At 42.5% G+C, this 13,083-nt stretch overlaps 1 protein-coding gene across 8 annotated transcripts in view; it reads left to right on the top strand.

Annotated features, from left to right (window-relative positions):
* The first annotated feature begins 6,179 nt into the window (after window positions 1-6,179).
* Window positions 6,180-13,083, top strand: part of LOC310674812 (cation channel sperm-associated auxiliary subunit beta-like) — a 41,825-nt gene continuing 34,921 nt past the window's right edge. For 2 of the 8 annotated variants that reach the window (XM_083434555.1, XM_083434551.1), the window contains exon 1: window positions 12,465-12,690. In XM_083434555.1, the coding sequence (XP_083290681.1) occupies window positions 12,520-12,690 (171 nt within the window). In that variant the 5' untranslated portion in view covers window positions 12,465-12,519. Of the gene's footprint in view, window positions 6,676-8,096; window positions 8,173-11,188; window positions 11,281-11,515; window positions 11,623-12,250; window positions 12,761-13,083 lie in introns of those variants that run through there. The other 6 variants (XM_083434553.1, XM_083434554.1, XM_083434557.1 and 3 more) reach the window with 6 other exon arrangements.

The following is a 13,083-nucleotide window of genomic DNA, read 5'->3' as shown; positions in this document are numbered from 1 at the left end:
CTGAAGCTCAACATCAAAAAAACGAAGATCATGGCCACTGGGCCCATCACCTCCTGGCAAATAGAAGGGGAAGAAATGGAGGCAGTGAGAGATTTTACTTTCTTTCTTGGGCTCCATGATCACTGCAAATGGTGACAGCAGCCACGAAATTAAAAGACGCCTGCTTCTTGGGAGAAAAGCAATGACAAACCTAGACAGCATCTTAAAAATGTAGAGACATCACCTTGCCAACAAAGGTCCGTATAGTAAAAGCTATGATTTTCCCAGTAGTAATGTATGGAAGTGAGAGCTGGACCATAAAGAAGGCTGATCGCCAAAGAATTGATGCTTTTGAATTATGGTGCTGGAGGAGACTCTTGAGAGTCCCATGGACTGCAAGAAGATCAAACCTATCCATTCTAAAAGAAATCAGCCCTGAGTGCTCACTGGAAGGACAGATTGTGAAGTTGAGGCTACAATACTTTGGCCACCTCATGAGAAGAGAGTATTCCCTGGGAAAGACCCTGATGTTGGGAAAGATGGAGAGCACAAGGAGAAGCGGACGACAGAGGACGAGATGGTTGGATAGTGTTCTCAAGGCTACCAGCATGAGTTTGACTAAACTGTGGGAGGCAGTGGAAGCAGAGGTGCCTGGCGTGCTCCGGTCCAGGGGGTCACGAAGAGTCGGACACGACTAAATGACTAAACAACAACATTTCTGCAATACAATTTTATCCACTGGATCATGGTCATCAAAAGTTACAAATCCAAAGCCCCTCTTTTTACCAGATTGTCTGTCTGTAATTATTTCAATTGTGTCGATTTTTCCATATTCCAAGAAGTAGTCTCTAAGGTGATGTTCCTCAGTATCTTCTTTAATTCCACCAACTAACATTTTTTTCACAGTAACATGAACTCCAGGTTTTCCTGATTCCTCCCTAGCTACAGCTCTTTTCGGCCCAACTACTGTTCCATCAATGGAATGAGGTCTGGCAGCCAATTGCTGCATCAATTTCAGCCATGGAAGAGAATGTGACAAAACCAAATTCTCGTTTGCTTGCAGGGTCTCTCATAACCACACAATCCGTTTACTTTCCCCATTGCTCATAGCAGTTTCTCAAACTTTCTTCTGTTGTTTCGATGCTTAAGCCACCAATGAGTAGTTTGCGGAACTGCTCTTTTCCCCTCCAGTCACTCCCCCGATCTCCGTGAGGCATTTTTGGCTGGTTGAGGAAGCAAAAAGAAGCAAGGGAGGAGGAGAAAGTTGCTTTAAATATATATATCGCTGAGGTCTTTTTTTCTGAAGCAACGGCTTGGCTTGAGGCGAGTCCCCCTCTGCAGGCGCGGCAGCAGCAGTAGCAATGGAAGTGTGTGAAGCGGCTAACGACCCTTTGTTTTCTCAGTGGGCATATTCTGACTCCATTCCCACTGGCACTTGGTTATGCTATTAGAGGGAGATATTCTATTAAAGGATAATGGAAGTGGAAGATTCTGCGAGGCCAAATAGGTTACTTACAAAACCACGCTCCATACATTGTTTAGGGTGGAACACAAAGCCAAACACGGCCATCTAGTGGCATATATAAAAACAGCAGCCTTCAAAAATGGTGTTAGATAGAATATTATTATAATAATTATTCTTTATGGCACATTAGTTGCTCTGTACCTTAAAAAAAAACTTTCTGGGAGATTTACAAGATAAAATACTGCAGAAAGAAACAATTAAAATAAGAACATATTAAAAATAGGGACGCGGGTGGCTCTGTGGTCTAAACCACAGACCCCAGGGCTTGCCGATCAGAAGGTCGGTGGTTTGAATCCCCGCGATGGGGTGAGCTCCCGTTGTTCGGTCCCAGCTCTTGCCCACCAGCAGTTCGAAAGCATGTCAAGGTGCAAGTATATAAATAGGTACCACTCCGGTGGGAAGGTAAACGGCGTTTCCATGCACTGCTCTGGTTTGCCAGAAGTGGCTTAGTCGTGCTGATCACGTGAGTCAGAAGCTGTCTGCAGACAAACGCCGGCTCCCTCGGCCAGTAAAGCGAGATGAGCGCCGCAACCCCAGAGTCGTCCGCAACTGGACCTAACGGTCAGGGGTATTAATAATGCAAAATATGTGGTGGTTTTCCAACTAATTTTTCCTCAGAGTAGGCCTGGTGAAATTAATGAGCATGGCAGAGTTTGTTGTTGTTGTTTAGTCGTTCAGTCGTGTCCGACTCTTCGTGACCCCATGGACCAGAGCACGCCAGGCACTTCTGTCTTCCACTGCCACCCGCAGTTTGGTCAGATTCATGTTTGTAGCTTCGAGAACACTGTCTAACCATCTCGTCCTCTGTCGTCCCCTTCTCCTTGTGCCCTCCATCTTTCCCAACATCAGGGTCTTTTCCAGTGAGTCTTCTCTTCTCATGAGGTGGCCAAAGTATTGGAGCCTCAGCTTCACGATCTGTCCTTCCAGTGAGCACTCAGGGCTGATTTCCTTAAGAATGGATGCGTTTGATCTTCTTGCAGTCCATGGGACTCTCAAGAGTCTCCTCCAGCACCATAATTCAAAAGCGTCAATTCTTCGGCGATCAGCCTTCTTTATGGTCCAGCTCTCACTTAGAGTTAGGTTCGTTAACTTAAATAGCTCTACTCTGAATAAAACTTAGTTGAGTAAAACCGAGTCTGAGTAAAACTTACCACCCCTAAAATGTTCACCCAATAACACTGGAAATAAAATTGTAAATATCATCATGCCATTATACAAAAGTGTGGTACAATCACACTTGGAATACTGTTTACAATTCCAGCACCACACTACAAAAAGGATAACGTGGAGTTAGAGAAGATTGAGAGAAGGGCAACCAACATGACAAAAAGCTTTTTAGTTTAGAGAATAAGGTGACTAAGAGGGGACATGATAAAAATATGGATGGATTAAGGAATGTGTTTTGCTTCCTCTCTCATAGCGTTAGGATTCATAGACATGCAATGGAGGTCAACACTGGAAGATTCTAGTCAGACAAAAGGGAGCATTTCTTCACACAGCGCATTGCAACAGCCACCATCTTGGATGGCTCTAAAATATTAGGATTAGACAAATTCATGGAGGGTATGGCTGTCAATAGCTACTATTCATGATGGCTGTGTTCTGCTTCCAATATTAGGCGGGAATCACAGTCATAGTGGGAAGCTCAATGAAAATACCAACCCAGTGCGGCATCTCTAAAAAAGGCAAATTTCATGCTAGGAACCATTAGGAAAGAAATTGGGAATACAAACTGCTGATAGCATAATGCTGTCATATAAATCCATGATGCGACTGCATTTGGAGTACTGTGTTACAGAATGTCAAAGCTCTTCCCTCCCCCAGCTGAGTTCTCAGGTTTTTCTGAGGAGAGGAAATATCTGCTAATCCAGTGTATAGATACAGCCAGAGAGTGCTCTTTTTGGCAGTATGAATGCTGCCCTCTAGTGTCCCTCATGTAAGTCATTTCTGCACAGCTGGTTTTTATATAATTTTTTGTTGTCGATAGAGTTGGGCATAGGCAGGAGCAGAACTCTCTTCTCCTGAAGTGCAGAAAATGTTGTGCTTTGCTGCCACAAAGTGTCTGTAGTAGAGAACAGCAATGCTGAGGAGCACACACACACATCCACACACCTGTTCAGCTAGCTGGGATTATGAATGCATTGAAATCTGTGTCACCTGTGCTCTCCAACTTTTTTTGTCCTAGTGACTTAAATGTGAGTTTTACAACAAACAGTGAGGCGTCTGGTTCTCCCTTCATTAAGAGGGTGTTGGGGATGGGCTACTGGCAGTGGCGTAGGAAGGGGGTGCAGGCCGCCCCGGGTGTTATCCCTGAGGGAGGTGACAAAAAGCCGGCTGAACTCTTCTTGACACGGTCTCCTTTGAGGCAAAGGAGGCGTCCAGGGCGGTGGTGGGCTGGGCAAGGTCTGGGCACGGTGTGTTTGCACACAATTACCTCAAGGAACTGAGTGGGGTTGAGTTACTTCGTGTCCCCTTCCCACCTCTGTGGCAGGGGCCGGGCGCATGTGCTCTCCCTGCCTGTCCAGCTCCCGCCCTCGCCTCAGGTGCTTTGTGTGTGTCTGTGTGGCTGCGGTTGAAGCTGTGCTGCTCACGGGTCAAGGCAGGGTCCCTCTGGGGCTGACACGGGCTCCCCAAAAGGGCGCAGAGGCGGGAGAGGCTGTGGTCGCCTGCTGTCACCTTTCATTTGAGGGCCAGGGCTGCACGTTTGGGTTTCTTTTCCTGTGTAATGGGCTGTGTTGCGAATAAATTAACAGGGCGACTCTTTCCTCCCCCCCCCTCTCTCTGTGCCCCCTCCCACCTTTCCACATCTCCCCGCTTAACTGTTTTCTTTAAATCCTTTCTCATGTGGAAAGACACCTTTGGGAAGCGATTTTGCCCTTTCGCCTCCTTTCCCCTAGAATTATAGTATTGTAGAGTTGGAAAGGACCCCGTTGAGGATCATCTAGTCCAAACCTCTGCAATGCAGGAATATGCAGCTCTTGTATTTTTTTTTTTACATTTGCTCTCAGCCCTCATTTGCCCTCCTCCTGCTATGTAAATTTACATCTCTCTCTCTCTCTCTCTCTCTCTCTAGGATTTAGTTGGATCCTCTCTCTAGGATTTAGTTGGATGTAGCCTGTTATTATGACCAAAGTATCTTAATTAAAAAGATCTGCACAAACCAGTTTATCTGAGTGCACTATTCTCAGGATGGGGGGGGGACTCATTTATTTATAATTACTTAATCATATGGGACTAAATTGCATTATGTTGTAAGGACCTTTCATAAAATCTTAGAATTGTAAAGTTGAAAGGGACCCCAAGGATTCCTGCAATTCAGGAATCTCAACTAAAGCATCCATGACAGATGGCCATCCAACCTCCGATTACAAACCTCCAAGGAAGGAGAGTGCAAAACCTCCCAAGCAAGTCTGTTGCAGTGTTGAAGGGCTCTTGCTGTCACAAAAGTTCTTCCTGATGTTTGTCAGAATCTCCTTTCATGTGACTTGAAGCCGGTGTTTTGTGTTCTACCCTCCAGAGCGGGAGAAAGCAAGCTTGTTCCATCTTCCATGTGACAGCCCTTCAAATATTTGAAGATGGCTGTCATATCTCCTCTCTTTTTTTTTAAAAAAAAAAAAATTTATTAACCGACCAATCAAATCAAATCACATGACATAAATTCCGAATTACAAAACCGAATTTTAATTTTTTTTGTTGGGGGGACTCATATTTCAATTTCCGAAGGGGATTCCAATCATCTTCTTGCTGCTGCGTTAATATCCACAAATCTATCCAAATAATGTTCATAATTCTATCCAGTCCTATCTTGCTGTTCTCACATCTCATCTTGTTCGTATATTTTTCTTTTTTTCTTTATGATCTCTTCTGATAATCTCCTTAAGCAGGTAAACACCAGTTATAATCCTGTGTGAATTTTCCGTTTCTCCAATCATCATGTCGAGATGGTTTCCATATATCATCACTTTCATAAATAAAAGCACTCTTTCCATCATCAGTCTCGCAAATCTGTCGCCTTCTTTAGTCCCTCTGAGGGGGCTCACTCAGAATATGAAAACAAATCTATTCCTCCTCCCAGACATAAGTCTTCCGACAGAACTTGCCAAAATGGCGAAGCTATTTTTTGCTGCGTCATTCCAAAGCTCTTATACTTTCCACGGTCTCCTTAAAACATGCTTTGGTTAGAAAATTATCTCCACACAGTCTTAAATCCTCAGCTTAAGTCATTTAAACGGCATTTCTGACTTGTGACTTGTGGGGGGGGGGGATTCTTGGTTAATCACAAAGAGAAAATAAAGGTGTAGAACCTTTCAGGCTGAAAGGAACTAGTGGGACTTAGAAGAACAGAAAGGAAAATCCCTTCTGATGGGTTCCAGCGCCACTTGCTGCAATTTGGGGATTTCTTAAAACATGGAATTTTGTAAAGCATTTATCTAGATTAGGGAAGGTTTAAGAAGGCAGTCCTCATCTGACCACACCATCTGGGAAGTATGCAAAGGCAAGATATATCATGAAAATTGAATTGTTTTTAATTGTGGTTTTTTTGTTTTTTTATTATTTTTGTGTTTTTCTTTTTTCTTATGTGAAAATCTTAATAAAATATTATTTAAAAAAAGTATCTAATGTTCAGCTAAGACAAGTTATTCAGAGACCTGAGTTTTTTCTTCCCTTTGCTTCCATCTTTTATCAGCTTCCCTTCTGCCCTAGATGGAGCTCTAACTGGGTGGTTGAAGATACCCTCATGGTGTTCACTTTAGTCTCGCAACTGTGGGGGTTTTTTGTTTTTAATTTGAAAGACTCCCACTTCATATAGTGGCATCCTATGTGGTTCTAGCAACAGATGAACTGAGGAAATTAACATGGAGGACAGGTCTCCTGTGTAGTTTTTGTATCGGAGCCACTGACCCTCATTTTTATGTGAGGACTACGGGAAGATTTCCACGTAGCCTGTTCCTGCCACATAATTTTAAATTCTGAAAATCTATCCCCACAAGCATTTCTGAAGCTGGATCAGTTTATGAGTCCTGCTGCTATTAGGAGTCACTGTGACGGAACTTGAACTCTTCCAACTGTCAGCCTGTGGAACCCAAGATAAAAGCAAACAGTTGGCTGGCTCTCTTGGAAGTGGCAAAGATGGCTCAGCAAAACTGACACAGCCTCGGCAAAGAAGGCATGTGAGAACCTTCCTTGAAGGAAGGACAGTTAAAATTATTTCCCTTTTAGAGTTAGAGCAGCCATTATTAAACAAGGGCGGGGGTGGAATAGCAGGGATTGTAAAGCCCCATATTTTTTGTTCCGTTTGCATGGAGAGCTTTCTGTGGATTTTTTTTGAGAAAAACAGAGGGATTGGGCATCTTTAAATTTGTCATTTACTGGCCTTGTAATCAAATCAAATCAAATTGGAAATGGGTGACCTCTCCAGAGTTTGTGCTGGTGATATGAACCCCACCATAAGCTTTGGGTCACCCCAAATCATACATTATCATCTTCAGGAGACTGCCTTCTACAAGACAGCATGCAGTTACAATTGGCCCAATGATTTTCTTTTGCTGGATTTTTCTTTTGCTGCATTCCATTGGGGAGTATTATTTGCATGTACAGTGGTACCTCAGGTTACATACGCTTCAGGTTACAGACTTTGCTAACCCAGAAATAGTGCTTCAGGTTAATAACTTTGCTTCAGCGGCGCAACGGCAGCAGGAGGCCCCATTAGCTAAAGTGGTGCTTCAGGTTAAGAACAGTTTCAGGTTAAGAACAGACCTTCGGAACGAATTAAGTACTTAACCCGAGGTACCACTGTCTCAGATTCTCATTTGTAATGTTTTACGTGGGTTTTTAGTAATGCTCTATTTAAGACAGGAAAACTACTTAGAGATTACTTTTAAAATGTGAAGTGGTATAGAAGTGGTTTAAAGAAAGAAATACATGTTTAATTTGGGCACAAGATAATGCCAAGTATGGCACCCGCATGCCAATAATAGGCAATGTAGCAATTCATTAATCTGCTGAAGAAAGTATTCACACTTTCTGTTTAATGATAATAATGATATAATTATTTACATTTATATTATATTATATTATATTATATTATATTATATTATATTATAATATTACTCTTTTGCATATATTGGGAGTATTAAATAGATCTTTCATATTACTTTGGTTTTATCATTATGCTTGAGGTTTTCAAATGAGTTTTTTTCTTAATGTGAATACCCACATTTAGCTTTCTGTTGTTCTACCATATGTCTCTGTTGAAAAAACAGGAGTAATGGGGGTATCTATGATTATTATTGCTTCCTGTTCATAAGAAATAATTTGATCCCGCACATACCAGTTGCTTATAGTCTGCATCTGGGGTGGGAACTAAATCTTCTTTCTGCCATAGGTGAACCCAGGGTTTGGAACAGGAAGCAGGTTTCAGCTTGCAGTTTCCATAACACCTGAGGGGACTCTTTGATGACCAAGCATGTTGCTCTTATCTGCATCCTTGTTGTCTTCCTTGGTCACTGTACATATCATGTGACTATTGGGGGACCAGCTTTATATATAGCTTTGAATTAAATGCACATTTATATTATTTTTACAATTACAGATGGCGCTGTTGCAGCTTTATCTTGTGCTTGCAGCTGTTCTACAACTTTCATCAGGACTTAGCTACAATGTAAATGGTAAGTTGTGTTTTACTTTATTTCACCTTCCTATTCTTGCATACGGATTGGTTAGTTACTACTGCACTGAACCTTGCAGCCATGCATTTGCATGTGCTGTGATTTGCAAAGGACTCCATAAAGATCAGAACTTTATTTTGTCCGAGTGATGTATCACTATAGGGCCCACCTTTATTTTAATTTTTTTAAAAAAATAATATTTATTACTTTTCCAGCAATTCAAACACTACACAAAAAAGGGGAAAAAAACACAGCAGAAAACAAGTTAAAAAAAGAATACAATACAATACAAAAACATCACACAACACTAACACATTAGCCCCACAAAACCAAACAAAAACAATTTAAAACACCTCAAACAATTTCAATATCTTTTCTTTCATTCACTTATTTCAACGACCTCCTCACACCTCCCTTTTTGTATTCCACTTCTGTTAATTGTTTCAGCAATTCCTTTCCATCTTCCTCTATTTTCTATCCTATAATTATCTTAACACATTCTATCCTTATTTCCCCCCCCTTTAATATTCTATTAATCTATCTATACTTAATTCCTTATAACCTTTCTACTAAAGCCATATAACTTCATTCCAACATTTTTCTAACATTCTTTAACTTTACAGCATTTCTGTAAATAGTCTTTAAACTTTTTCCAGTTTTCTTCTACCAAGTCTTCTCCCTGGTCTCGGATTCTGCCAGTCATTTCCGCCAGTTCCATATAATCTATCAACTTCATCTGCCATTCTTCCCGGGTGGGTAAAGTCTACTGTCCGATGCTCTTTGCTCTGGTCCTCTATCTGATGATCTTCTATCCAGTGCTCTTGGCTCTTCTAGGTTCTTCTGGTAGTGCCAACCCAAGATTCTATCTCTCTCTTCTCTAGCTCGAAGGGTGATCAAACAATCTCTTATTCCATTCCTCTCTCCCTTCCCTCCTCCTCCAAGTCCAAAGGCCCTCACAATTCCAAACTCTTCCCGACCCAAGTCCAAGTCCCATAAGTCAGCAAATTCCTGTGTAGGAAAGTCTATCAAGCTTTCCTTCTCCAATTCAGGTAAGGCTCTAATCCTCAAATTTATCTGTTTTTCTCTAAGTTCAATCACAGCAAGCGTCAACCCATGTTCATCAAATTGCCTCTGTAGGGCTGGGACTCTCCTTCCCTCCAGTTGTGTTACTTTCTCCCTAGCTTCTTCCACAGTTTGCCGTATCAAAGTAGACTCCTGTATCAATTTCTGGATGATTTCTGTATTGGTATTCACCTTTTGTCCCAAGTTATTTATACTTTTTGTAATTAAGTCGATTTTAATAGTTGTAGCATCCACTTTTACAGTTATCACATCTGTTTTCTTGTGAAGCTGTTCCAGTAAATCATTTATCTTATTTAATGCAACCACTAAGGCCTCTTCTGTCGACATTCCTCTTGGTTTTGAATGTACTGGTACAGAAGCTTTTTTCCACAGTTGACTGGTCTGTTTTTCCCTTTCCATTTACCATAACATCTAAAAGATTCAAGGTCAATCCCAACGTCTCACAGTCTTTTATCTTGCAGCTGGAAATTCCCCTAGCCCAGCTCTGTAAAGCAACCAGTTTCAAAGTTTCTAAGGCTTCCACTAGGGGGAAACAGTTTCTATTTATATTAGTCAATAATGTCCTCTTTTAAACACAGTTCAAACGATCCAAAGTTAGTTTCAATTTTCAGTTACTTTTACTCCTTTTTAAAAGCATCCGGAGACAGTAGAAACAATGTATTTCTCTTATTTAGTTAGTTGTCAATGAATGTTCTAAACGCTGTCAGTAAGCATTCCAAAAGACGTCAGTCCTGCTAGCAGTCCTTTTCCAGGGTTGGAGTGGCAGTATTTTAAGTCTCTTCACTCTCTCCTGCAGGAATACTCAATCCACAACTTTCCCCCCTCTTCTCCTGCCTCCGGGGGGGGGGGGGGGTTATGTTCTTTGCCGATGGAAATTTAGTCTTTTACAAAAGGCTTTCCAAGACTTCAGCTTGCAGCCTCATTGCTTCAATCTATTTACAAAAGGGGAAGGCGGACTTCCTGTGTTGAACCTCCCCCGTTTCGATGGCCAATTAAACGTTTAAAAATCTAATTTTCCCAATTCAGCTCTACTCACGGGTAGTTACTTTGAAGTCAAATTGTCGACAGGAAAAAGTCAGTGCTCTCCAGCAACAGCTATGCGGCTTCGCTCCGTGGAAGAAGCAGACGATTCGAAGCACCGCGCCGCTCACCCTACGTCGCTCCAGACCCCCAAAACCGGGTTTCCCCGCGAGTAGGGGAGGCGCAAAAGGTGCCCGCCGAATCCCACGCTCACAGGCTTCTCCCGCCTGTGATTTTTTGCGGGTCTCCGCCTTCGCCGTGACGGCCAGACCCAAATTCCCACGGGGCAAATTCCTTCCGATCAGAGGAATTCAGCCATTACCGGAGGCACCAACCCGGAAGTGCCCCTATAGGGCCCACCTTTAAAAGGGAAATGTGTGCACACAGTTTGGGGAACTGAATCCAATATTGTATATAGATAGATAGATAGATAGATAGATAGATAGATAGATTACTGTAGCAGGTTCAAGAAGCTTCTTTAAAAAACCCCACCATATTAAAGAGCAAGAGATATTTGCTAATGATGTTGAATGTGTGTTGTCTAGGAGTCAAGTGAGCCACAGTGAGAGAGCTTGGGAAGATACTGACTGAAGCACAAAGGTTAATTTGGTTGTCCAAACCCATGCAGTCTAGCCTTGGTTTAAAGATTATCCTAAATGTATTATTTATTTTCTTATTGCCCACCCTAATTCCCATGTCTCCCAGTAAAACTTCCTTCCTGAGACTGCTAATAATATCAAATGTTGTTGATGTGATTATTACTACTGTATTTTTTTATTTATAACTCACAAAAGCCAATGAGATCTATTTCAGTCCCCAATTTCATTTTTTATTTGAGTTTCAGGATATTCTAGTTCTGTAATATCATCTTTGAATATATTAGTGTTCAATATATATATTTTCTCTCACTCAGTGGTGGCCAATTCGAGTTTTTCTTGCTACACAGGAGATGAGCGGAATATGTCATCTAAGGCAATTAAATTGTTTCTTTCAGATAAAAGTTTGGTAAGTTTCCAGCAATGTATTTCCAGTTGCAACTGAATGGGGAGTAGCTCAGCAAATAATGCATTTGTATTATGGCAGTGAGGAATAACTTACCGATATACCATTCTTTGGCTCAGCAGAATTAGCTAATCAATTCTTTTAGCTATTCCCCCCCCCCCCAACCGAGTGACGCAAACGGAAACCACCTATCAGCTCCCTGATTTCCGCCAGCGGCCACCAATCATGCTCCCGCTTGCTGCAACAAGAGCAGCTGTCTATTAGCTTCCGCAGCAGGAATCAGGAGGACTAATGGCAGTGATCAGGCAGCTGTGATGCAAGCGGTTGTGTGCTGTGTTCCAGCGGGTGAGCGATTTTTGGGACCCCCTCCCCAAACAATCAAGCAGCCAATGCCGAAAATCGCTCACCTGCCACAACAAAGCACAAGCCCGAGTTTTTAAGTGGCGATTGGCCGCTTGATTGTTGGGGGGGAGGAGATGCCAAAAATGGCTCACCTGTCGGAACGAAGTGTGAGCCCGAAATCGTAAGCAGCAATTGTAAGCGACACGAGCGGTTGTGTGCTGCGTTCAGGCGGGTAGCGATTTTCAGCACCCCCCTCCAACAATCAAGCGGCCAATCGCCGCTTACAATCTTAGGCTTGCGCCAAAAAACCTTTCGCCTGTCCCTTCTCAGCATTACCTGTGCATAAGACAAGCCTAAATTCTGAACCTCATTTTTGGGTCAGAAAAGCTCATCTTGTACACAGAAAAATGTGGTATGTTTAAATGGATTGTTAACTCTCACCACTAAATTAATTGGAAGCGGTTAGACTCAGAAGCTTAGCTAAATGGAGTGAAATATTATTGGTTATTCAGACTCCCCTTGGATCTAACAACACCATATGCGATTTAAAGAACTTTTATTTATGTATTGGCATCAAAACAAAACATAGTCTTGCAGTTTGTTTATTTAAATAACAATAAAAGGGTGTTCTAGCTTCTGAACTTGCTGCAGCTATGAATATAGGCAGGTTATTTCTTTTACATGCTGTAGGGCTAATGAGTCTGGAATCAGGATTCTCCCTTTCTTCCCTCCTGCCATATGGACAGCATGAACTTCATGGAGCTACATCAGGGGTTGCCAACCTTTGGGGGGGGGGGCAGTGGACACATTTTGAATTTGAAGGAAGTGCTTTGAGTGCCAGTCATAAAATGGCTACCATGGGGAGTGTGGCATAACACATCCTGGCTGCTATGGAGGGGCATGGAAAAACATAAAATTAGACATATTAGTACAGCCATTGCTGCTGCTCCCACCCGCTTCCTGAACAGCCTCCTCATGGTTGGCAAGCAAATAGGATGGAGCAACAGGCATGAAGGGAAATCATCCCTGCCAGTTTTTGCCCTGTGTAAATCCTTCAAAACCAACCAGATTGTGAGGGGACATTTTTTCTCTTTTGAGATTACATACGCTTCAGGTTACAGACTCCGCTAACCCAGAAATAGTATCATGGGTTAAGAACTTTACCTCAGGATGAGAATAGAAATTGCGCAGCGGCAGCAGCAGGAGGCCCCATTAGCTAAAGTGATACCTTAGGTTAAGAACAGTTTCAGGTTAAGAACAGACCTCCGGAACAAATTAAGTTCTTAACCCGAGGTACCACTGTAAAACTTAAAATAAAAAGCCAGAAGGCCTGGCCTGGTGAAGTCTCTCCCCTCACAGGTCTTCCTTCAGGCATTGCTTCCTTATGAGGAGTCCCAGGGCAGGAGGGTGGGGCAAGGCAGGTGGAAGGAGGCCTGGTCTGATGAAGAAAGCCTTGCCAACATT

Source organism: Podarcis tiliguerta (assembly GCF_965153285.1).
Source record: "Podarcis tiliguerta genome assembly, chromosome: 1".
In the NCBI taxonomy this organism is placed as follows: domain Eukaryota; kingdom Metazoa; phylum Chordata; class Lepidosauria; order Squamata; family Lacertidae; genus Podarcis; species Podarcis tiliguerta.
Note: the sequence above shows the minus strand (reverse complement) of the source record. Positions and strands in the feature narration are given on the sequence as shown.